This window comes from Antennarius striatus, chromosome 8 (genome assembly GCF_040054535.1).
Source record: "Antennarius striatus isolate MH-2024 chromosome 8, ASM4005453v1, whole genome shotgun sequence".
Taxonomy (NCBI): domain Eukaryota; kingdom Metazoa; phylum Chordata; class Actinopteri; order Lophiiformes; family Antennariidae; genus Antennarius; species Antennarius striatus.
This window is the reverse complement of record NC_090783.1, coordinates 2,156,509-2,179,291: the sequence shown is the minus strand read 5'-3', so window position 1 is coordinate 2,179,291 and position 22,783 is coordinate 2,156,509. Positions and strand designations below refer to the sequence as shown.

The following is a 22,783-nucleotide window of genomic DNA, read 5'->3' as shown; positions in this document are numbered from 1 at the left end:
TAGAAGGTGTATTTATTTTTCTGCTGCATGCCCTTGAGTGTCTGTAAGGACACGGGGGCGCAGGAGGAGAGATGGGGGGACAGGAAGCTTCCCTATTGTGAGTGTTTTGTTTTGTTTTTTATTTGTCTCTTGCGTTCCAAATCAGTGCGTAATGGAGACACCCGACTCCTCAAAACCGAGGAGAAACATCGGATGCTGATGAGAGGAGGAGAAAGAAAAATGCTGGGGTACCGATGGAGAGAGGAAGAGGAGGAGAAGGAGGAGGAGGAGCGCAGGCTGTGGGATTAACGTTGCGTCTGCGTGGGGAGGGGAGATGGGCTTCTCCGCGGAGGATGGATGAGGAGGAGGTGGTGGCGGTGGAGGTGGGGGTGGCTGTGGGGAGACCACTGTGGCAGGGGGAGAGAGAGGAGAGAGAGAGAGAGAGAGAGAGAGAGAGAGAGAGAGAGAGAGAGAGACAGGGAGGGAGGGAGGGCCGGTGAAGCTGTGGATATTCATGGAGATGCCAGGAGGTTTTTATTTTTTTATTTTTTGTAACGTGGTGACACACCGCGCGTCTGCGGAGAGACGGAGTGAAGACAGAAGGAGGAAGGACGCGCATGGATGGATGGAGGGGGGGTGGGGGGCCCAGCCCGTTTGATCTTGAGGCAAATCAAGGTGAGTGTGTTTTTGCATCCTTACATGCTGCAGCATGACTGTGAGTGCATGTGTGTGTGTGTGTGTGTGTGTGTGTGTGTGTGTGTGTGTGTGTGTGTGTGTGTGTGTGTGTGTGTGTGTCACACGCGTACTCGTGCCGTGCGTAACGGCGGGGCTGTCCTCATGTGCGCCCAGTCTTTGTGCGTCTTTTTCTGTTTGCTGATAAATGCGCTGCGTTTTGATGCATTTGGGGGTTTTTTTTTTTCCAAAAAAGCAGCCCCATCCGGACCGGAGGGGGTTCTAGATGTATAAATCTGTTTATATATTTAAATATATGTCACTGTGTCACTATGCATGTATTGTTTTCTCCATTCAACCCAGTTTAACTCCCCCCAGACTCGGGTGTGTGTGTGATTTTTAATGGAGTGGGTGTGTTCCTGATGACCCCCATGTCAAATAAAATAAATTTCTCCTCCTGTTTGAGCTCAGACACAACCGGATCCGTCCTATCCGACGGAATTAGGTCATGTTGGACCGACAGGAGTAATTATATAACATCACGGAGCGCTGCTGTTGCGGTATCTGCTCAGAATTAGCCCCCGCTGGAGTTGCAGATCCTGCAATGCCACGGCTGGCAAACTATTTAGTTTTGGGGGGGGGGTTTGCCCTCTTGATTGGTCGGATATGACTCATTAAATCCTTGATTTATCATCCTTGTCTTGATTCACACACTTTGCATAGTGGAAAACAAATCTATTGTATTCCCAAGAAATATTCATCCACAGGCTGGTGGATTTTTTTTTTACTGAAGGAATGCTGATGTTTTTGTTTTCTGGGGTTTTGTTTTTTTTATCATCCACTCCAAGACGCATCAAATGAATGAATTAAATAAGAAAAGGACACTGAGTTCCAAAAGGAGGAAAGATGAATCAGAACACACACACACACACACGCACACACACAAAAAGACATCAGTAGCGGACAGTTTTTTTTATTCCCTTGCTCTAACTCTTTATTTCTGTTTCTCTCAGGCGATCCGAGGACGAAGATTCAAGAGTGGATTACTCCTGGAATTTTGAAAACTGGATTTGAATATTTTATTTGTATTTCCAACCTCATGCAGAATTTGGGTCCGGTTGACCAATCAGACGATGATCTGAGCCGTCAGTGACACAGATCTGACACCTGGGGGAGACGAGAACTGACTGGATCTGGATTATCGATTGACGGAAAAACTTCATTCATGTGGGATCAGGTTTACAAATGGGAAATGTTATGCAAACAGTACTCCAAGTTGGAGTTTAGAAATCCTGGGAAAAGATTCTCCTCGGCAGTGACATCATGAACTCGGATCGGGGCCTCCCATTGGCCGCTCGGGCCAAAGCTGGACCGAATGCAACCGCCGTTCTTCCGTCACAGAAACTTGTAGCTTTCATTAAAATGGAGTGAGGATTTTATTTTTATTCCCACCACTGTTTGTCCCGTGAACAGACGACAGACCGAAGCAAAGGTCACCCGGCTCGCCCCCGACCCGGGAGCCTCCGTGGGGCGAGTAAATGCACCCGTAGCGTCGGGCGACAGCTTGGACGCCCGGTTCCAGCCGACTGAAGTCTGAGGTGTGGCTGCGAGGTTGGCTGGCTGAGTCAGCTCCAATGGGGGCCGGTTGTGACCCGGCCTGACCCCGGATTGACCTTGCAGTGACCTTTGACCTCTCCGGTCCTGGCTCTCCACCTGCTCTGCTGCCTGGGTTCGGGAACGCTCCGCCCTGGGGCCCAGAACGAGCCAATAAGAATGAAGAAGAGCCGCAGTGTGGTGTCTGTGACTGGAGAAGAGGTGAGAAGGAGTGTGTGTGTGTGCGTGTGTGTGTGTGTGTGTGTGTGTGTGTGTGTGTGTGTGTGTGTGTGTGTGTGTGTGTGTGTGTGTGTGTCTGACATACAATTCTTTTGGCTTTAACACAACCATGGCTGCTTTTGGAAGTCTCGGCAGCGGTCGGTCTGTCTCCTCCCCATCCTCCTCTACTTCAGCCTGTATGCAAATGAGCTATTTTTCCTTTAAAGCTAAATGTCGTCAGTGAAATGCATGATGGGATACATTATTCAGGCGCTCTTTTATCGATTGCACGTCTGTATGTCGTACTTTATGTGTGTGTGTGTGTGTGTGTGTGTGTGTGTGTCAGCATCGCTCCACATCTGGGTCTGGACGACATCAAAAAGCTGCATGGAGGCAACACGGCTCTGTTGCCTAGCAACTGCTGCCATTCCCCTAGTGTTTTGTTGCTAAGGTACTGCAGTGCAGATCAGCCTCTAAGAGCTCCGTCTGTAGAGGCCTTATCCCAGACACACACACACACACACACACACACACACACACACACACACACACACACACACACACACACACACTCGTGCAAATGTGCAAAGTTTTGTCCGCTCATCAGAATCCGATGATTATTTGTTATTGCAGGATTTTGATTGACAGAAAAAAGTGAGTTTTAATCCTTCAGAAAGCGTGTGTGTGTGTGTGTGTGTGTGTGTGTGTGTGTGTGTGTGTGTGTGTGTGTGTGTGTGTGTGTGTGTGTGCGTGTGTGTGTGTGTGTGTGTGTGTCTCTGTTTTCCCTCGGCGTCGTCTCACAGGGTAACGACACGCATATAACAGGTGCTGGGGAGAAGGCGGAGTCATCTCGCTACAGCCGATCTTATACGTCTGGGGCGACGCTGGGGGCGGAGCTACGCAGAGGGCGGAGCAGAAGGCTCTCCTCCAGTCTCCAGGTAACGGGAGGAGTTTCACTTTGTTAGACGTTTTAAATGCATGGCAGCAGGTGACGGGTTTCATCGATTCGCCCCGCCCCAGGTACCCTGTTGGCTCCGCCCACGAGACCGCACCCGCTCGCCGGAGATCCTGAACAACGTGTCCCGCCCGACGACGCTTCCCCTCCGTATCCCGCCTCGCATCTCCATCACGCAAGCGGACGCAGACAGGTTGGCCCCCTCCGCTTCCGGCCCTCGCCGCCGGGGATGTCTGAGCGCTCGACCTCTCTGACCTTCAAACTTTTCCGCCTCCCAGTTACGAAACGGAGAATGGCGTGTCGCCGGGTCACACCCCGCTGGGCCTGCAGAGCCCGGGCCTCACCCTGCACCCGACCTTCCCCCAGGGCCAGAGGAGGGAGTCCTTCCTCTACCGCTCCGACTCCGACTACGACATGTCGCCCAAGACGGTGTCGCGGAACTCGTCCCTCGCCAGCGAAGGGTGAGACACGGGAAGAAAGAGGGAAAGGCTGAGGAGAGGATGGACATGTTGTGACTTTTCCCTCCATTTTTGTCTCTCAGGCACACGGCGGAGGACTTCATCGTCACGCCTTTTGCACAAGTGAGTTCCCCACGATGGAAAAAAACTAGAATTTGAAACGTTTCTGGTTCCACATGATAGTTTTTTGTTGTTGTTGTTGTTGTTGTTTTTAGCTTTTAGGAAATGTTTACAAGTCCAATCATCTGGGTTTATTCTGCATACTGAGATAACATTTTTGGTTATTCAGGTTCTGGCAAGTCTGCGATCGGTCCGGAGCAACTTCACCATCCTCGCCAACGTCTCCACGCCGACCATCAAGTCAGCCCCGCCTCCCTGCCGCATAAAAATCAAAAACCTGATGGTCTGAGGAGGTTTCCTGGCTGGTCTGACTGGTCTTTGCGTCCTCAGGAGGTCTCCTATGGGTGGGGTGTGCGTCAGCCCCCGGGCGTCGCTGTCGGACCAGCAGTACCAGCAGCTGGCCCTGGACACGCTGGAGGAGCTGGACTGGTGTCTGGACCAGCTGGAGACCATCCAGACCCACCGGTCTGTCAGTGAGATGGCCTCCAACAAGGTAAGGGGGGGGGGGGGTCGTTTGAGGCTCCGAATGGAAGCGATGTCGCTTTTTAAGGGATTTTAATTCAGTTTAAAATTAAAAAAAGCTGCAAGAAAATCACACATCTGAGGTCGTTTTTATGACAGACTCCTGATTATTTGTGTGTCTCGCCCCCCCCCGTCCCCCCCCCAAGTTTAAGAGGATGCTGAACAGGGAGCTGTCTCACCTCTCGGAGATGAGTCGCTCCGGTAACCAGGTGTCGGAATACATCTCCAGCACCTTCATGGGTGAGCAGGGTCACCGTCTTTCACCAAACTGGAAAATTAAAAGATGATATTAAAAGCTTTTTTGTGTTCGTCCCACCGATCCGTAGATAAGCAGAACGAGGTGGAAATCCCGTCCCCCACCCTGAAAGACAAACCCATGAGTCACATCAGCGGCGTGAGGAAACTGTCCCACAGCTCCAGCCTGTCCAGCACCTCCATGCCTCGCTTCGGCGTCAACACCGACCAGGAGGACGAGCTCGCCAAGGTCTCCCTTTTATTTTATTCAAACTTGGATTAAAATCATTAACGCGAGCTAAATGCTAACATCAGCAGGAAAATGGCGAGAAGACGATTCCTCCGCGTCTCACCACCAGCTGATGTTTTTATTTTTTGCGTTTCTGTCTGACAGGAGCTGGAAGATCTGAACACGTGGAGTTTCAACATCTTCAGAGTAGCAGAATTCTCCAACAACAGACCTCTCAGCTGCATCATGTACGCCATCTTCCAGGTAAACCGAGGCGGCGTGGGCGTTTGAGGCGCCGTGGGCGTTTGAGGCGCCGTCTCCTTCAGGAAAGTTCTTGACTCCTGTCCTCTTCCTCCTCCGTCAGGAGCGCGAACTGCTGAAGACCTTCCGTATCCCAGTCGACACCTTCGTCACCTACGTGATGACCCTGGAGGATCATTACCATGGAAACGTAGCATACCACAACAGCCTCCACGCCGCGGATGTCACCCAGTCCACACACGTGCTCCTCTCCACACCAGCTCTCGATGTAACTTTAATATCTTTAACTTCATATTATATTCCCTATCGATCCTCAAAATCATTATTGACGTATAATTAATAGCTTGCATACAAAAAAAACATGAATATTGTTGCTGATTTTTGTTATTTTCTTAATTTCTTTCCCTCTAATTCTTATGTCTCTGATTATTTTGATAATGTTGCATTGAAATTTAAAAATCATTTTGCCGTATCTTTAATATTCCAATTGGAAATATTAAAATTGGAAACAGTTTCTGGAAGGTTTGAATATTTCTTTTTTTTTTTTTGACACTTCCAGGCCGTCTTCTCCGACCTGGAGATCCTCGCCGCTCTGTTTGCTGCAGCGATCCACGACGTAGACCACCCCGGTGTTTCCAATCAGTTCCTCATCAACACCAGTGAGCGCACACACACACACACACACACACACACACACACACACACACACATGCATATAGGTACGACCTGTCCTGGTGTTTCCCAGACTCGGAGCTGGCCCTGATGTACAACGACGAGTCGGTCCTGGAGAACCATCACCTCGCCGTGGGCTTCAAGCTCCTGCACCAGGAGAACTGCGACATCTTCCAGAACCTCACCAAGAGACAGCGACAGAGCCTCCGCAAGCTGGTCATCGACATGGTGAGGAGGTCGTCCTTCATCCCCATCACCACACGGATGCTGTCAGGCTCTGTGGCGTCATCTGAACCCCGAGTTGGATTAAAACCTGGATTAAACCCGAAAAAAGGCTTCACAGAAACGCTTCGCATTTAGTGGTCGTCTTAAAAGGCCTCCCATTGGTCGGTTGCAGGTGTTGGCGACAGACATGTCCAAACACATGACCCTCCTGGCTGACCTGAAGACCATGGTGGAGACCAAGAAGGTGACCAGCTCCGGCGTGCTGCTGCTGGATCACTACACAGAACGGATACAGGTAAGGTGGGTGGGGGGGGGCAGCGAGCAGCGTGAACGCCATCTGTTACCCTCACTCTGTGTGTGTGTGTGTGTGTGTGTGTGTGTGTGTGTGCAGGTGCTCAGGAACATGGTGCACTGCGCGGACCTGAGCAATCCCACCAAGCCGCTGCCGCTGTACCAGCAGTGGACGGAGAGGATCATGGAGGAGTTCTTCCGGCAGGGCGACAAGGAGCGCGAGCGAGGGATGGAGATCAGCGCCATGTGTGACAAACACACCGCCTCGGTGGAGAAGAGTCAGGTGACTTTAACCCTTTAGAGACAAACGCACCACATTTAGTCCACTCAGCCTTACAGGATTTTTCACCGAGGGCCGCATCAGCCTCACGTCTGTCCTCAGAGGGCCAGATGTAACTAAGAAATGTAACTCAATGTAATGTAAAATAGATGTAACTACTGCTTAATGTTAAATAACTCTGAATTTATTACTTATTCAAGTTACAAACATTACAGTTAGACAGAAAAAAACTGTTTGTTTCTCTGTTCTAACATAAATCCTCTTAATTTATCAGGTTATTAAACCCACAGAACTCCATCAATCAAGGATCAAACTATCAATCAATAAAGAAAAATAACATCAGACACAAGTTAGGACGTTAACTTTGTTCACGTTTTTGTCAGAGTTAAAATGGGCTGAACTACTGCATTGTGGGAAATGTAGTTTTTGGTCAAAGCACACTTTTGACCTCGCGGGCCACGTGAAGTGATGTGGTGGGCCACATTTGGCCCCCGGGCCTTGATTTCGACTCATGTGATCTACATCATGAATTTTTACTTTTATTTTTTTCCAGAAAAACCTGATGTAAACAATCAGACACACACATCTGGATTTTCCATGTGCAAAAAAATTCTGGATTTAGCCATAATTATACATAATTATACATATACATATATTATATATATGTATAATAATATATATATTATATACATTACATATGTTGCATTAACTAATTTTTAAATTTTTTTTTAAACATTTGTCAGAAGGTTCCATTAGACCTGATTTTCCAAAAATCTAAAAAAAAAAAATGCAATTATTTCATGGCTTGGGATTTAAAGAATTAAACGTGTCAGCGATTCTACTCTTTTCTCAGCATAAAGCTCCTGATCCGTACAGCGAACTATATTCTTTCAAATGCTAACATCTTGAATTAGTAATAATTGTAATTGTACAGAAACGACTCATTTTTGATTTCTTGTTCCGTCTTCCTCAGGTGGGCTTCATCGACTACATCGTCCACCCGCTGTGGGAGACGTGGGCCGACCTGGTTCACCCCGACGCTCAGGAGCTGCTGGACACGCTGGAGGAGAACAGGGAGTGGTACCTGAACACCATGCCCCAGTCGCCCTCGCCCCCCCCGGACAGACACCTGCAGCACGACCGCTTCCAGTTTGAACTCACGCTGGAGGACCTGGAACACAACAACCACAACCACGTCCGCCTGAGGAGCAGCAACGCCGTCGGCGGAGATCCGGGGCAGGATGAGGAGGAGAGCAACGAGAAGGAGGACGAGGAGAACCACAACAGAGAGCACAACGGGGTCAGAGAGGAAGATGAGGAAGAGGATGTAGAGGGAAAAGAGGAGGAAAATGAGATAAAAGAGGAGGAGGAACAAGCAGAAGAAATCGGGCGGACGGATGAAGCAGAAGAGGAGGAGATTAGGGAGAACGAAGAGGAGGAGGAACGAGAAGAAGAGGAGGATGAGGAGGCTAAAGAGGAGGAGGAGAAAATTGAGGAAGAAGCAGGCGAAAAAGATGAAGAGGAAGTAGCAGGAAATGAGGAAGAAGGGGAGGAAACTGTGGAGAACGAAGAGGGGGAGGGAGAAACGGAAAACGAGCAGGCAGAAGTGGAGGAACATGTGGAAGAGGAGGAGGAGGAGACGGAGGAGAAAGAAGAGGAGGAGGAGATGGAGGAGAAAGAAGAGGAGGAGATGGAGGAGAAAGAAGAGGAGAAGATGGAGGAGAAAGAAGAGGAGGAGATGGAGGAGAAAGAAGAGGAGGAGGAGATGGAGGAGAAAGAAGAGGAAGAGATGGAGGAGAAAGAAGAGGAGGAGGAGACGGAGGAGAAGATGGAGGATGGAGACGAGGAGGAAGAAGCAGGAGAGGAAGAGGAAAGTTAGCCAGGAGTAAAAACAAACTGGTCAGCAAGGAAGGAGGATCCAGATTGTAGGACGCCCTTCTGAACGCCGGTCATGTGACCTGGTCATGTGACCTGATCATGGCAGCACACTCCTTCCTTCCTGGACAGACCCGAGTCTTCATCGCCGAATATCTCTACATCCATCACTGCCGTGGGAAATAACCTCGGGGGCAATAAAAGTGTGTGTGTGTGTGTGTGTGTGTGTGTGTGTGTGTGTGTGTGGGATGGGGGAGTGGGGGGGGTTCTGTTTTATTGATCTTTTGTAGCTCCTGAAACTCTAATATGCGTACCTGCAAATAAGTGCTACCCATCATCATCATCATCATCATCATCATCATCATCATCACTGTCCGTCTCTTTTACGATGAAGATTCCGCCGTTATCCGAACTCCGTCTGTCAGAAAAGAGAAAACAAAGTGTCGTCTGATGTCTTATATTTACTGCAAAAACTCTTCTGTGGTGAACAGGATGCTGGACCCCCCCCCCCCCCCCCGGAGGAAACGTTCTTCCTCCCTCCTCACGTCAAAAACCTTAAAGCAAAACGATGCTGGATTTGTGTTTCCATGGAGCGTTTTGTGGTCAGAAGACCGACCCGTTTATCCGCGTCTGCAGTCGGTTCCTGTTTGACAAACTTTAAACGTTCCGTATTCGTCCCCCCCAGACTCCCCCCCCCCCCAGACTGTGAGTTTGAATCCCGGGTAATTTCCATCCCAAAGCTGTCCCACAACCAGCAGCGAACAGTTCGGCCTTCCTCCCTCTCCCCACCGACGCTGTTTGTCCAAGAAGCAATGCATTGTGGGATCAGGCTAACGGGTGTGATGGTCTTCCACAAAAAAACAACAACAACAACAACAACCTGTTTTTGTTTTTGTAAAACTGGTATTTGGCACTTTATCTATCGCCCCCTGTTGCATATATGTACATAATAAACACGTATTTTAATCTGCTGATGTCATATAATAAATATGATGGAGGAAGTTGATGCGTTGGTGTTTCTGCTAGAAACAGAAAGGCTGACTCCACCGTGATACAGTTCATAGTAAAGCCGTGTTTTATTGGTGTTTTACAGTCATTTTCCTTCTGTGTGAAATAATCAATGTCTAATCAATAGAAACAATAACTTTTTGAGCCATCTGAGTCAACATTTGATGCTTCTTAAAAGTAATATTTGTAATTTTAACAGTCCAAGTGGAATAAAAGGAATGAATGCAGCTAAGCTTGCATTCATCTATAAGTGATTTGTAGATGAATGGAATTATCACTATTTTATAATTATAGATATTTATGGATGGATTCATCTAAAAAAACATCAAAAATTCTTCAAAGAATCTATTTCAGTATTATTAGAAATAACATTTTTTACTAAATACGGGAAAAAGTAATGCAGTCAAATGTTTTTCATATGGTGGGTCAACAGAATCTGGTTCTTGGTCTTTTACGCCTTTAATTAGATCTTGATTGTGAATTTGATGGAATTTTTATTATTATTTAATATTGTTTTTTAGCACCTCTGAAACTTTGCTAAAAGGAGCTGCGGTATTTCAAATTTTAGAAATTCACACATAAGTTTTTTGATCATTGAAATCTTTTCTCGTCCAAATCTGAAAGCCGCAAACTGTCAAGAAATCGGCTGTGACCGTTTTAACAGAACCTGGAAATACCATCATATTACTGTTAGTTAGCTGACAAAATAAAAACAATAGTCTGGGGACTTGTTAAGATGCAGATTGCGATCGTATTTATTGACGACTGTTTTGTGGATAACAGGCAGACAAGCAAAAAAAAAAAAAAATTAAGTTGTCAGGAAGTCTAGTTCTGCAAAAAAAGGGAACAGATCAAGAAACACTGATGTGGATGTAAAAAAATGAAAAATATTTCCTGATTCTATGACGTCCCTGATTTAAAACTGTCATATTTAACTCCAGCAAACATGTTAAAAATGATGAAAAACACATGAATCAGGTCAACAGTTTAAGAGTTATGCATTTGGAGGAAGAGAAGGTTGTCATTGTGGAGAAAACCACTTCCTGTTTGAGAGATTAAACTTCATTATGTATTGAGTGGAAGCAAAAGTCGCCATTGTAAAAACAAACAACAAACAACAAATAAATAAACACTTTTACTCCAAAAAGGCCACTTTTAGCCGTAACAACCAGGTTTTCACAAAACTAAGACAAAAACTGGTTTTTCACAATAAGAGCACCGACAATACAGGATAACAAAGTTATTGAAAAAAATGAATAAAATTGAAAAACAGCAATGATTCAGCTGGTTTTATTTCATTCAATTCTTTAGTCACATGAACATGTGACTAAAGAATTTTTTTTTTAATAAATCATACAATATTTTCAGTGTTTTAAAACTAAATCAAACACTATTTCCTTTTCTTCCGATGCCATCTTGGATGTGTCGTGGGAGAAAGAGGAATAAATATCAAGCTAATGATTCTTTCATTGGAAAGTCTCTTTCTTCTTAAGGCAGTCTGGAAATTTTAAATGTAAAAAAAAAACACAAAAAAACACAAATAACACATAAATACACATTTTTATGCAGCCATGTCACCAGATACGCGTCAGAGAGACCGTACTGTTAACAACACGCAGGAGGCAGACAGCAATCTGTAACACTGAAGGAGTTCACCTATAAATCTGACATAATTTCTTATGATGTTATAAAACTCTTAAAGACTTTTAAAAACTGATCTTCATCTGTTCTTCTACCTCGTGCTGCAGGCTTCCTGAGTTTTCCTAAACTCCGTTGTTGAGGTTTCCTCCTCACCCAGTTCATTTCCCTTCCTGCGCCCCCGATTCCAGATCTGTCAAACGGATCCAGTCGGGCAGGTCGTCCATCTCTCTGGTCTCATTCAGCCGCTGGTCTCCGTGTGTCAGAGCCAACCGGCAGCGCAGACGCAGCTTTTTCTAGGAAGGAATGGAAAATATCAAGACAAACGATTCTGTAGAGACAAATGAAAAATGAATGCCGTCTCTGTGGGCGTCTGCGTCACGAGGACTCATGGCGCTTTTGCTTCTTTTAATTAAGTTAAACATGTCTTTTCCGCTGAAGACGGAATCACGCGTAATCAATTAAAACGAAATGAATCCATTTGTGTGCCGTTGCTACGGGCGACGGTGATGCAAACAGGACGACGTCATTACGACATCTCCGGACTCACCCTCTGAGGATTGGCCAGCAGGACGACCTGGGAGATGGCCGGTGGGGGCAGCAGAGGGTTGTAAGGAGGTAGGTGCGTCGCGGAGGCGGGCTGGAGCTTCACATGCATGGACTACAGGAGGGGGGAACGCCATGACAATGGTGCTTTCACGTGCAGGGAAAAAGTAGGAAAACTGAGCTTCCTCAGCGTTCGCGTCTAGTTGGTTACCTTTGGAACGGCGGCTTGAAACATGAAATCTCTCACGGGGAGGGCAGAAGTGTTCACAGTGGAGATGACGACCACGGCCACGCCCGGGTGGCCCGGTGGGGGGTCTTTGGCAAAATGGAGGGAGATCCGGACCCCGCCCTGATCAAACAGAGTGACCGGCTCCAGATGGCCTACGAATAGAAGAAGAGGAGTCTGGATGGTGGGGAAGCACCGGGGAACCCGGCTGTATCTACAAACTACTCACTGGGTTTGATGGTTTCCATCGGGACAAAGATGGCGTTCAGGGACTGTGGGAGATTAGAGCTATGCTCCAGATTCCCAGGAGGCTTCAACACTTGACTGACGTGTTTCTGTGATTTAGACGGTGACCCCATCGCTGCAAACAGATGATTCTGAGGCCTGATGGAGGAACGACTCCAATATTTAATCTGAACATATGAACGCATTAAATAGATTTTTAATGCAGAAACTTATTTTTTTAAAAAAGGTCACATATTTGTTATGTAGATAAACACAAAAAAAAAAAGGATTTCTGAATTTTAAAAGTCAAAGTGAACACCAGGTACATTCATTCTTTCTTCTTTTAGAAGAAGAGAAAATTAAAAACGGCCCATTTTAACCATTTAAAACCCGTTAAATCTTCACGTTTCAACCCGATGCCTCGGTTCTTTTCTCCGTCCCTACCAGCTGTCTGTCCCGTTGGATGTCGTCCCGCTCCCCCCACATCCTCGACCTCTCAGCACAAAGTCTCTCCCTCCGTTCTGCTCAGCGTTCTCCGTCCAATCCAGTCCATTAAGCTGATGGGAAAAGCACCGATGTGATCAATACTCTTCAGCACTAAAACCATCTTCCAGCTTCCCATCCCAGCCTCACCTGCAGCAGATCTTCAGAATACGACCTGGAGGTGTTCTGGGTCCGTTTGGAAACCAGGTTCTCCACCTCTGTAACGACACCTGAATCATTAAAGTCCTGGTCTCCTTCCAGAACAGAGGAGAACATGGGCGAAGACGAAGATGATGAAGATGGAGGAGAGTCCAGCGCTGAGAGGTCGATGAGGTGGTAGCTTTTAATCTCTCTGGGGCTCTTTGGAACTGAAGGAAGAGGAAGAAAGCGGATTGAATACCAGCAGACAAGCAGCTCAGGGCGTTCCACGGGGTGAGGGCTCCGCAGAAGAAAGCTCACCAGTATTTTTATCCTCCATTTTCTCCCCACTTCTGCTCCTTTCCCTCCTCCCCACTCGATCTTTGTAGGCGTTCACCGTCAGCGTCAGCTCGTCGTTCACCGCCAAGACGCGCGCCAGAGCGGCGTCGTCGTCCATCGTGTCGCTGGCGAGGCGGAAGAGAGTCGGCCTCAGCCTGTCGCAGTGCTGGAACAGGGTCTGCAGAGGGTTTAAAAAAAATTGTTGGGTCCAAAATGTCACAATATTGTATTAAACTTGACAATTTAATCTATAATTTTGTGGAAAAAAAGTATATTCATAAAGAAAATGTTATTGAAATGAAGCGTGAGGCTCAAATACAGTCCAAGTGGAATAAAAGGAATGAATGCAACTAAGTATATTTACATCTTTTTTAATATAACTCACATCTTTTTAATATAATATATTAAAATATAAAATGAAAAACAAAATAAAAATATATTATTTTTAATACATCTCACGTTTGCTGTTTGTGATTGTAGTGACAGAGACTCGCCACAAGATGGCGGTATAAAAACTCAACTCATTCATTTATTCATTCATTCATTCATTCATCAGTTGAAATATATATTAGCATTAGGCCCACGTTAAGTTAAACATTTATGAAATAAAAATGATAATAATATTAATAATAAGATTTTAAGGATAATGCTGTAATTTTGTTTGAGAAACAGTGATAATATCACACAATGAAGTTTTATATTTTATATATTTTATATAGAGGAATGAAAATGCACCTTCCCCTCGTCGCTCAGGTCCACTGAGGTTCCAGAGACGGATTTCCGGTCCAGCAGCTCTCTGAGCTGTTTGGTGCTGCTCTCCACCTCCTTCAGAGTCGATTCACGCTTCGCCACTTTATCTGCCTTTTCCTGCTCCTACAACAATCACACACACACCCACACACACACGCAGGATTAAAAATAGCAGCACTACAAAAGCCTGCGGTGTGAAGGTGACGATCGCCACCTCACCTCTCTGATGGTGCTTTTAATAAGCCTGTTGGCCGTTTCCAGGTCTTCAGGGTGGGTGCTTTTCAACAGTTTGGCTAATTGCTGATGATGCAGAATGAGATATATGGTCCATTAGATGTCCCATTAAACACACACACACACACACACACACACACGCGTGCACACACACATACCTTGGCCTTGTCCTCCTGGTCAAAAACAGATTGTGTGGTTCTCTGAGGCGGAGGTGTCATTATTACTGGGGTCGGCAGTTTGGGGTCTTTTTTCACGATACCTGAAATAAAAAGTGGGAGAAAAAAACTTCACTTATTTTTTTTCCAATTCTGTTTTTATTTCTATTTTATACACTTCTAATTATGTACTCGTAAAACTCTTTATTATCATCTCCCTCGCAGGGATTAATAAATTCCATCTGCAAAAGTCTGTGTGCACCAAATGTCTCGGGTACGTGTTTGTTTGTTTGTTTGTTTGTTTACCTTGTTTCTTCAGCATGCGGTAAGCTTCCTGAATCTTATCATCATCCTTGTGCCACAGGGTCCACCCGTAGAGGACCTCCGTCACCCTGTCTTTAACCCTCTGGGGGGTCCAGGAGCCCCTGTGCTGCTCGGAAAGGATGCATCGGTTCAGTTACAATGAAAAGAACAACAAGGAACCAACAATTTGATTTACTTCACTTTAATACACAATTAATAAAATTATTTTACTAAATCATGGGCTGGTGATGATTAAACGAAGGTTGTTCGACCCAGCATTCACCTGGTTGTCTCTGTTGTCATTTCCTTCCCCAGAGTCTGACGTTTCTATAAATTATGATTCACATATTCCAGACGTGACGCGTCGCTCACGTAGAAACATTTATTCCTGCTTTGACTCACCTTTGGCGATAAGAGTTTGATGAGCTCATTGAGAAAACGAAACTTGGCGGCTTCGCCGTGGAACCTTTTCCCACAGTTGCACATACACGCCTCAAGAACCTGGAAGGGAATAAAAAATAAAAACACACACACAAAAAAAACAACAACAATTACTATAATTTCTTCCATCAAATGAAAATGAAAGAAAAAAAAAAATTGCTCTCATGCTGGAAGAGAGAAGCATGTTGGCGTGTTGGTTAACCACGTGCAGGTCATGTGACACCCAGTTTCCTTGTGAAACGCCACGCTTCCCCCCTTTGATGAATGGATGCAGACCGTGTGGCGTCAGCAGAATCAAACACATTCAAAGATTTTTTTTTTTTATTCTACTTCAGCCATATGATGAAGTTCATGCACGGATATTCCAAGGATCACCCTCCCCCAGGGTTCAAACAAAGACATTTATATAAAGTGATGATCCATGCATTTACATGGTGTGTTTAACAGTCCATAAAACACATATCATGTGATGAGGTGTGAAATGTGCGCAGATAAAGAGCATCTTTTCTTACAGTGAAGGCCTGGAGGGACACTTTCTCCTGCGGCGACTGGATTTTATGGGACAGGAGGCGAATGGCGACCTGCGGGCTGAAAACAGGAAGCTTGGATTTCAAATGCCTGAGAGATGAACGTTAGATCAACTAGGATTGGATGAAAACAAAAGCCAGGTCACGCTGGGTTTACACTTTTCATTGCATGACATGTAGAACCGTAAAACACTGCAAAAGGTCAAAGGGGAACAGATGCTGCTGAGTTCCTCCTCGCTCACGCGTTGATGGTGTAACTGGGAAGCCATGTGTGTGAAGCAAAGGTTACTCAAATTCCACAACGGCCTTAGAAGTAAGATCTAGAAGCGTCGACTGGAGACGATCTGAAAATCCACACGATTGTGTCCGGGCGCTGGATGAGGTTCAAATGTTTCATCTCACCCGTCGGCCTCCTGGTTCACCAGCTGGGAGAAGCCGTCGATGCAGTCCCATCTGTCCTCCTGGTTGTCTGGGTCTGTGGCCTGGTCTGGGACGGGTCCAGCAAAGGAACGGGTGCAAAATAATTAATATTACTCCAGACATACAAATAACTGAATTCAAAGAGGAAGTGAAAATAAAAAATGATGTTAAACACTATTTATCTTGAACAACAAGTACTTGTAAGGCTGCGCAAATAAGTACTCGATATATGAAAAAGCCTTGTTGAATTTATTCATACATGCAACAAGTAATAATTGTACGATTGTTTTAGTGTTTTACAATGAATTACAATATTAACAATTTTATTGATCCAAACTTGGTTTAGCAATGAAATAACTACATCTAATTTACCCTAAAGGTATATCTCGTAATTTCCCAGATTAAAATATTGTTTTTAGAGTAATTCCCCATGACTTTTTTTTATATCTTAAACTTTATTATCTTTCCAGTTATGTAATTTTAATGTAATTCACACAGCAAATAACTATCGTGTTTTTTTTCATATTTTAAAAAAAAAATTGTGCTTATTTCAGATATATTTTCAGGGTATTTCAGGTTATTTAAGTACATACGTAACACCGTTGATTACAGTGTCCTCCACCGTGCACGCGCACGGCTACGATCGAGCTCTCGACTCACGGGCGCACGCACGCTCTAACCAACTTCCGGTTCCAGAGACTTTGTGTAGTTTCAAAACTTTTTAAAAAAATAAACTACAGAAAAACAAAGTTGAAATAAATGGGGGGAAAAAAATTAAAAATAATAATTAATAAAATAAAACCGCTAAAACGTTTAAATGTCGGCACGAGACGACACAGCAGATGTGGGGTAACGTTCGCTGTCGTTACGTTAATGTTTAGCTAACAGCAAGACAACAAACATTCAACGTGTCCGGATTCACCGCGTACTTACTGAGCAATAACTCCAAAGTCGCCTGGTTGTTACCGGTCGCCATTGCCGTCCGTCTCCCCGTCTGCAGATGTTCGGTCGCTGGTCAGTGTACGTCTTTTTTTGGGGGGGGTGGGAGGGATGTCACTCTACTGCCTGCAGCCGACATGTGACAATCACGCCCAGACACACTCCTGACACGCCAGTTTGTCCCACGCCCTCCGCCTATCAGTGAACGCATCACAGTGGAAAGTGGATGAAATCATTGTTCAAAACATCCCACAGCTGACGGAAAGTAAACCCACTAGAAAGTTCTCCAATTTTAATTGGATGTGCACATTACCTCTACATTTATTTATTTTTAAATATTAAAAAAATAACTCAAGGAAATTAATTGCTTCTAGATGTATTTTCATTGCATTAAGGCATCATAGCACTGCAGGTTATTTTCCACCACTGGATAAATGTTTCATGAGTGGATCGATGTTTAACTTGGACTCCATGCTGTTCATGTTCGTGAGATATCACTAAATTATAATCAGAACTCAATGCTATGCAGTGTTATTTTGCTAGGTCTACCTCTGCTCCCTAAATCAGTGGAATCAGTGCTTATTTGATTGAATCTGCAAAAATTGCACAATGAAAAATGATTTATTGTTCATGATTTCAGGTTTTTCTTGCAGGTTGTTGGTCATTCGACGGAGAGTTCAAATTCCCAGTCAGGTCACGCTTGTTTCACAGATGTAGGTAAAGGGCCACATTCCTTTATGAATCAGACTGGTTTTTATCTCTTACACAAAACAATCCTAAAAATTCAATACTGGCAGCAGCTTGTCAGCATCAGGTCCCATCAGGCAGTCTGGTAGTTTCAGAGCAGTTTCTGTAATCGATGGCTGATCTCTGCAGCTCCCAAAGACACCATCATCTCAACTACACTGGGCCCTTGCTGCTCAGAAAACAGAGGGTCAAAGGTCAATGAATTAATGCAATCAAATCAGATAGTGGAGCTCTGAAAACAGCAACCAAAAGTCAACTTCATCACTGCACATCCTCTCTAAGGGTCTGCTGGGTTATTGTGGTGCGTGACTCATCGCAGGAGTTCTGCAGTTTAGTCATTAGTCTTATTTATGCAATGCTATTTTAGAGTTTGAGTTGAGTCATCAAGCAGGCAGGATAAAAAAAAAAAGAAACACATGCAGAAGTCCAGTGAGAAGTCATTTTTTGGGAAATAAAGCTAAATATTATTGCATCAGCTGATCTGGTCTTACATTTCTGGATTACAGTGTTTTATTTCTGTTTCATTTACCTGAAGGTAAATTAGAAAAATTAGCAACAGACGTCTGATTTCACTACTGAAGCAGGAGCTGGAAAATCCCTAGACTCCCTTAAAATGTGCATAATTTTGCACGCCGAGTCGGGAGAAGTTGAAAACTTTCCAAATTCTCATTCATTCACGCATTTATGTAAATTTTTCTTTGAATCAAAAGTTTTTTTCCTTTCTTTGTCAGACGGGTCAGTTTTTGGTGGCATCATTGTGCCTGACTTTTTTTTTTTTTTTCTACTCCATTTACACCAAATTTATCAGAGAACATGACATTTGTTAAACATGTTCTGTTTTTCATTTTTCATTTCTGGTGTTCTGAAATAAAACCAAACGGAATCACAGCAAAACGTACGGCTCAGAAAAGCAAACAAATCTTTGTTTGATTTGTAAATTCCTCGTGCAGAATGTCTCTGAGTGCAATGTGATTGTATTTCAGTTCAAAAACAAACCCCGCGTGACATCATCAGTTACCTGCAGACCGCTGAGAGCCAGGCGCAGCAGCTTCATCACCTCTCTGTATTTGGTGGATTTAGCCTGTTTAGCCAGAGTCTTCAGATCCTGACTTAGTGAATCCACTGTCAGCTCCTCGCCTCGCTCGGATATTAATCTATAAAGCACAAACACGTAGAACCACCATCCTGTTAAACTAGTATGGATCAAATTCTGACACAAACACGCTTTGTCATAATAATAATACACACTTTAGCACCAGTGAGGCAATATGCTGGGGTTCTGTGGTGAGTGCTGCCACCTGCTGGCTGGAGAGGGAAGGACGCACCCACAGGTAGGCGTAAGCAGGACTGAGAAGATCTTTAAGAAATGATATGTGACGCTGGCGGGAATAAAGAGAACCGTTTCAAATCAAATGAAATCAAATCAAATGAAAGCAGCCTGACAGCTGTGGTACAGGAATATTTGATATAATTATTGCTATGTGATTTAAGACATCCTTAGGGCCACAGTCTGATTGTTATTTATAAGAATAGCAGCAGGAACTGAAAAAGAAAACTGTTTCTCACTTTTAGCGTTTACATTTTCCTCATTTGTTTAAAAATATGTAACATACAGTAAGAAAATATGATAATACTTTGTGCATGCGTATAAACGAGGTTACCTTACGTAGATGCAGCACCCGCCTGATGTAGTCCTCTTGTAGAACTTCTTTATCCTGGATCTCAGCTATGTAGACCTGCTGGAGCTGTTCCTGCAGCTTTTTTATCAGCAAACAACACTTTTCCTCATCCTCGATGTGGTGCTGTAGGTGAATCCTGCCAAAATCAAGACACATGTCCAACATAAGAGTGAGGATATTTCACTCGATTTACAAAGAACAGACTTTACTGAGGCCATTAAGAAATATTGCAATGCTAGGACGGACTAAGACACAGAATCTGGACTCACCTGTTAAACTCTGGTAGTTTTTCCATGTCTAGCAGAGCAGAATGATTTATGATCTTTGACGGATCAAACTCAGAGATCAGTTCGTCTATCTTCCGTCCAATACGATTGGCTGTAGAGCAACAGAAGTAACTTAAAAACATGCAACTGTTCTCTTCATTTCACGTTTAGATTTATCAAATAAGTCTAAACGTAATCTCATCACATCGCATGGCTTTATTCCCCCCACCACTCACTGATGAATCCAGAGCCACAGTTGGTCGTGATGTCCAGCAGCGCCTCAGGTAGGACGCCGTCTCTCTTTAAGCTTTGAATAAAGAGGTCCCCCTGTCGTTTAGAAAGCTTACTGCCGTCTTTGTTCATCAGAAGCGGAAGATGCCCAAAGGTGGGCGGCGTCCATCCAAGAGCACGATACATGAGGAGATGTTTAGAGGTGGAGATGAGCCATTCGGATCCCCGCAGCACGTGGCTGATCCTCATGTAATGATCGTCCACTATGTTAGCCAGGTGGTAGGTGGGGAAACCGTCTGCTTTTATCACCACAGGGTCCCCCTCCACCTAAGAAAAGAGGACGGGGAAGGGAAAAGTAAAATCAACTTCAGACTTTTCTTCTTATCACAAAAAAGGCATAAAAATCAGATATGATCTGATGAGAAAGAAGATTTGATAGTCCCCATCCGTAAAGTCTGACCCCACTGAACTATAACTCTGACCTTGGCCACATCATGATGAGTCCATCCAAACACCAGATCCTGCAAAGGCTCCACTCCCGACTCCAGACGGAACCTGACGGCGTGTGGGATTCCCTGAGCCAGCTTCTCCTGGACCTGCTCAGCCTGCAGGTGACGACATCTGTTATCATACCTGCAGAGAAAGGGAGACGCGGCTAAAGCCGATTCCGATTCCGTCTCTGTGAGCGTTAGAAGCTTGCATTCACGCCATCATCCACCTGGGAGTCTGTCCGGTCCTTAAGGCCTCCTTCTTGAGCAGTTCCAGTCTCTGAGAGCTGCAGAAACAGTAGTAGGCATGACCCGCGTCCATGAGCTGCTGGGCAGTCTGATGGTAGAGGTCCAGCCTCTGGGACTGCAGGTAGGGCCCCACGGGACCGCCTCGACGTGGGCTCTCGTCAGGAGGGACACCTGGAGGAGAAGTTGAGCTTCAGTAGAACATACATTAAACCATTACCATGTTAGATTGTGGACTGATAGTCTTCTGATGTTCTAATTTCTTACCGGCCCACTCCAGCATGTCCTCAATGGACTCTGCAGCTCCTGGAACCAGCCTGGTCCGATCAGTGTCCTCCAGCCGCAGGATGAACGACCCTCCATACTTTTTGGCAAAGATGTAATTGTAGAGAGCAGTCCTGAGTCCTCCGAGGTGCAAAAAACCTGCAGATATTTTAACAGGAAATCAGATGACTGGGTTAAGCAAAATCAAGCGAATCTTTCCATGCATTTTGCACAAAAAGACAATTTATCACAAGCTGACCTGTCGGACTGGGTGCAAACCGGACCCGGACTTCACCCTGAACGGTGGAGCAGCATCTGATCACAGCCGCCTTCAGCTGGAGTTCGGCCCGTCCCGGTGTCACCGCTGTCAGACACCGACAACTCCTCCGGGCTAACAGCATCGGGAGGACGTTCCGCTGGAGCCTAGCCTAGCCTAGCCTAGCCTAGCCTAGCCTAGCCTAGCTAGCTTTGTATAGTTACACTGTGGTTAATAGAAGTGAATTTCCTCAGACATCAACATGACATCCTCCACAAAATGTGCAGTTTGAATGTGTCCGTCACGTGACTGTCTAACTGCGTTTGATTGGAGGAAACGTTCTTCTTCGGCGACACGAAACCGGAAGTTGAAACTTCTCAAAGTCAAACACAGTACAGTATCACCGTGTTCGTCTTGAATTATTTAAAAAAAATCATTAGTCTAATTCATTAAAATAAGAATAATATTCGTCTTATTTTTTCCCCTTATTTTTTCTTTTTCTTATATTTTTCGTATTTTTTTTCTTTTTCTGCGCGTTGCAAACAGTTTTTAATCACACTACCGCCATCTCCTGGTCTACATCAGAATTGCAGATTTCTCATGAAATATTCACAGCAAATCTTTGCGGTCTGACCCGTAAATAACAACAATTCAGTTTCTATTCAATCTTTCCCAGATATCCAGACTTTATTGGACCTTCTTGGCTGTTATATTAGGGACATCTACAAGCTTTTCCATTATTTTTAACATGCTTTCCAACCAGGTTGACTGTGTCTACTTTCCACTTTTTCCATTTCTCCAACTCTTTTTCTCTCTCTCTCAACTCTCTGAATGTTGTAATACCTAAACTATATTAATAGAATTTACTATCATAATAATTTATAGCTGGTAGGGCATGTTTTAAAAAGAGGTGACAATCTTAGAATCAACATAAAACAAGTTAATGGTGCTTTTATGTCTGCTGGAATTTAAACCTCTTGTTCATCAAATAATGTTTAAAATTGAGTCTGCCGTCATCAAATTGAGCCTGCCATCATTCATTCATTCATTCAATATATAGATAGACGGATACTTTCTTAATTCTGGAGGTAAATTATTTATTCAGCTTCTTTCCTGTTTCTTCATCTTTTGTGGGTCACGGGGGTTGCTGGAGCCTATCCCAGCGGATTTATGGGCGAAGGGCGGGGGATCACAGCTTGTCAGTGCTGTATTGGCACATAAAAGTAAACGGAAACACAAAATGAATCACTGTCCTTGTCACTTATTTCACATTATTTCCTGACTTCCGACCTCACAAACCAGTTTAACTTGATAGTTAGGTGTGTATGTCACAGTTCACGTGTCTTTGTATGTCCACTCACTGATGCATGACGGATGTGGGCTCTCAGTTCTCACAGCAGATATTTATAGTTCACAACATCTTTTTGGAAATCTCAACTATTATTTAAAGTTTTCGGTATAAAAGCAAATTGACTGATAATCCTGGATTAGGTCAGAGTATATGTATGGTATAAACTTGGTTTGACTTTCACAGAGAAGTTGTTTAAAAATCAAAATAAGCACCTAATGTAAACCTATAGGTTTAATTGTAATTGTGCATTCAGTAATCTGGGATTGACCTGTAAAGTCAACCGCAATATAGCTTCTTA

At 44.7% G+C, this 22,783-nt stretch overlaps 3 protein-coding genes across 4 annotated transcripts; 1 reads left to right on the top strand and 2 right to left on the bottom strand.

Annotated features, from left to right (window-relative positions):
- Window positions 1–2,359: 2,359 nt before the first annotated feature.
- On the top strand, window positions 2,360–8,990 carry LOC137599662 (3',5'-cyclic-AMP phosphodiesterase 4C-like). Of its 2 annotated transcripts, XM_068320640.1 has the most exons (16): window positions 2,360–2,466; window positions 3,267–3,401; window positions 3,484–3,611; window positions 3,697–3,879; window positions 3,960–3,999; window positions 4,166–4,236; window positions 4,327–4,489; window positions 4,665–4,758; window positions 4,845–5,002; window positions 5,147–5,245; window positions 5,346–5,510; window positions 5,802–5,901; window positions 5,988–6,142; window positions 6,312–6,434; window positions 6,531–6,713; window positions 7,684–8,990. In XM_068320640.1, the coding sequence occupies exons 1-16, from the start codon at window positions 2,425–2,427 to the stop codon at window positions 8,587–8,589; spliced, it is 2,745 nt and encodes a 914-aa protein (XP_068176741.1). In that variant the 5' UTR covers window positions 2,360–2,424; the 3' UTR covers window positions 8,590–8,990. The 2 variants fall into 2 exon arrangements, with proteins under 2 accessions (XP_068176741.1, XP_068176740.1); XM_068320639.1 differs by having other exon boundaries at window positions 6,312–6,713.
- Window positions 8,991–10,161: 1,171 nt separating this feature from the next.
- Window positions 10,162–16,139, bottom strand: LOC137599663 (ADP-ribosylation factor-binding protein GGA1-like). Its single transcript, XM_068320641.1, has 14 exons — window positions 16,001–16,139; window positions 15,584–15,659; window positions 15,033–15,131; window positions 14,634–14,757; window positions 14,331–14,431; window positions 14,158–14,238; window positions 13,924–14,061; window positions 13,171–13,366; window positions 12,862–13,079; window positions 12,673–12,785; window positions 12,233–12,387; window positions 11,989–12,158; window positions 11,782–11,892; window positions 10,162–11,527 (listed from the first exon to the last, which is right to left on the bottom strand). The coding sequence occupies exons 3-14, from the start codon at window positions 15,114–15,116 to the stop codon at window positions 11,393–11,395; spliced, it is 1,626 nt and encodes a 541-aa protein (XP_068176742.1). The 5' UTR covers window positions 15,117–15,131; window positions 15,584–15,659; window positions 16,001–16,139; the 3' UTR covers window positions 10,162–11,392.
- ears2 (glutamyl-tRNA synthetase 2, mitochondrial) lies at window positions 16,022–21,429 on the bottom strand. Its single transcript, XM_068320642.1, has 11 exons — window positions 21,138–21,429; window positions 20,882–21,037; window positions 20,599–20,788; window positions 20,363–20,513; window positions 19,886–20,207; window positions 19,653–19,761; window positions 19,366–19,519; window positions 18,953–19,083; window positions 18,723–18,858; window positions 16,952–17,873; window positions 16,022–16,149 (listed from the first exon to the last, which is right to left on the bottom strand). Exons 1-10 carry the CDS (start codon window positions 21,277–21,279, stop codon window positions 17,796–17,798), a joined length of 1,569 nt encoding a protein of 522 aa, XP_068176743.1. The 5' UTR covers window positions 21,280–21,429; the 3' UTR covers window positions 16,022–16,149; window positions 16,952–17,795.
- Between the last annotated feature and the right edge of the window lie 1,354 nt (window positions 21,430–22,783).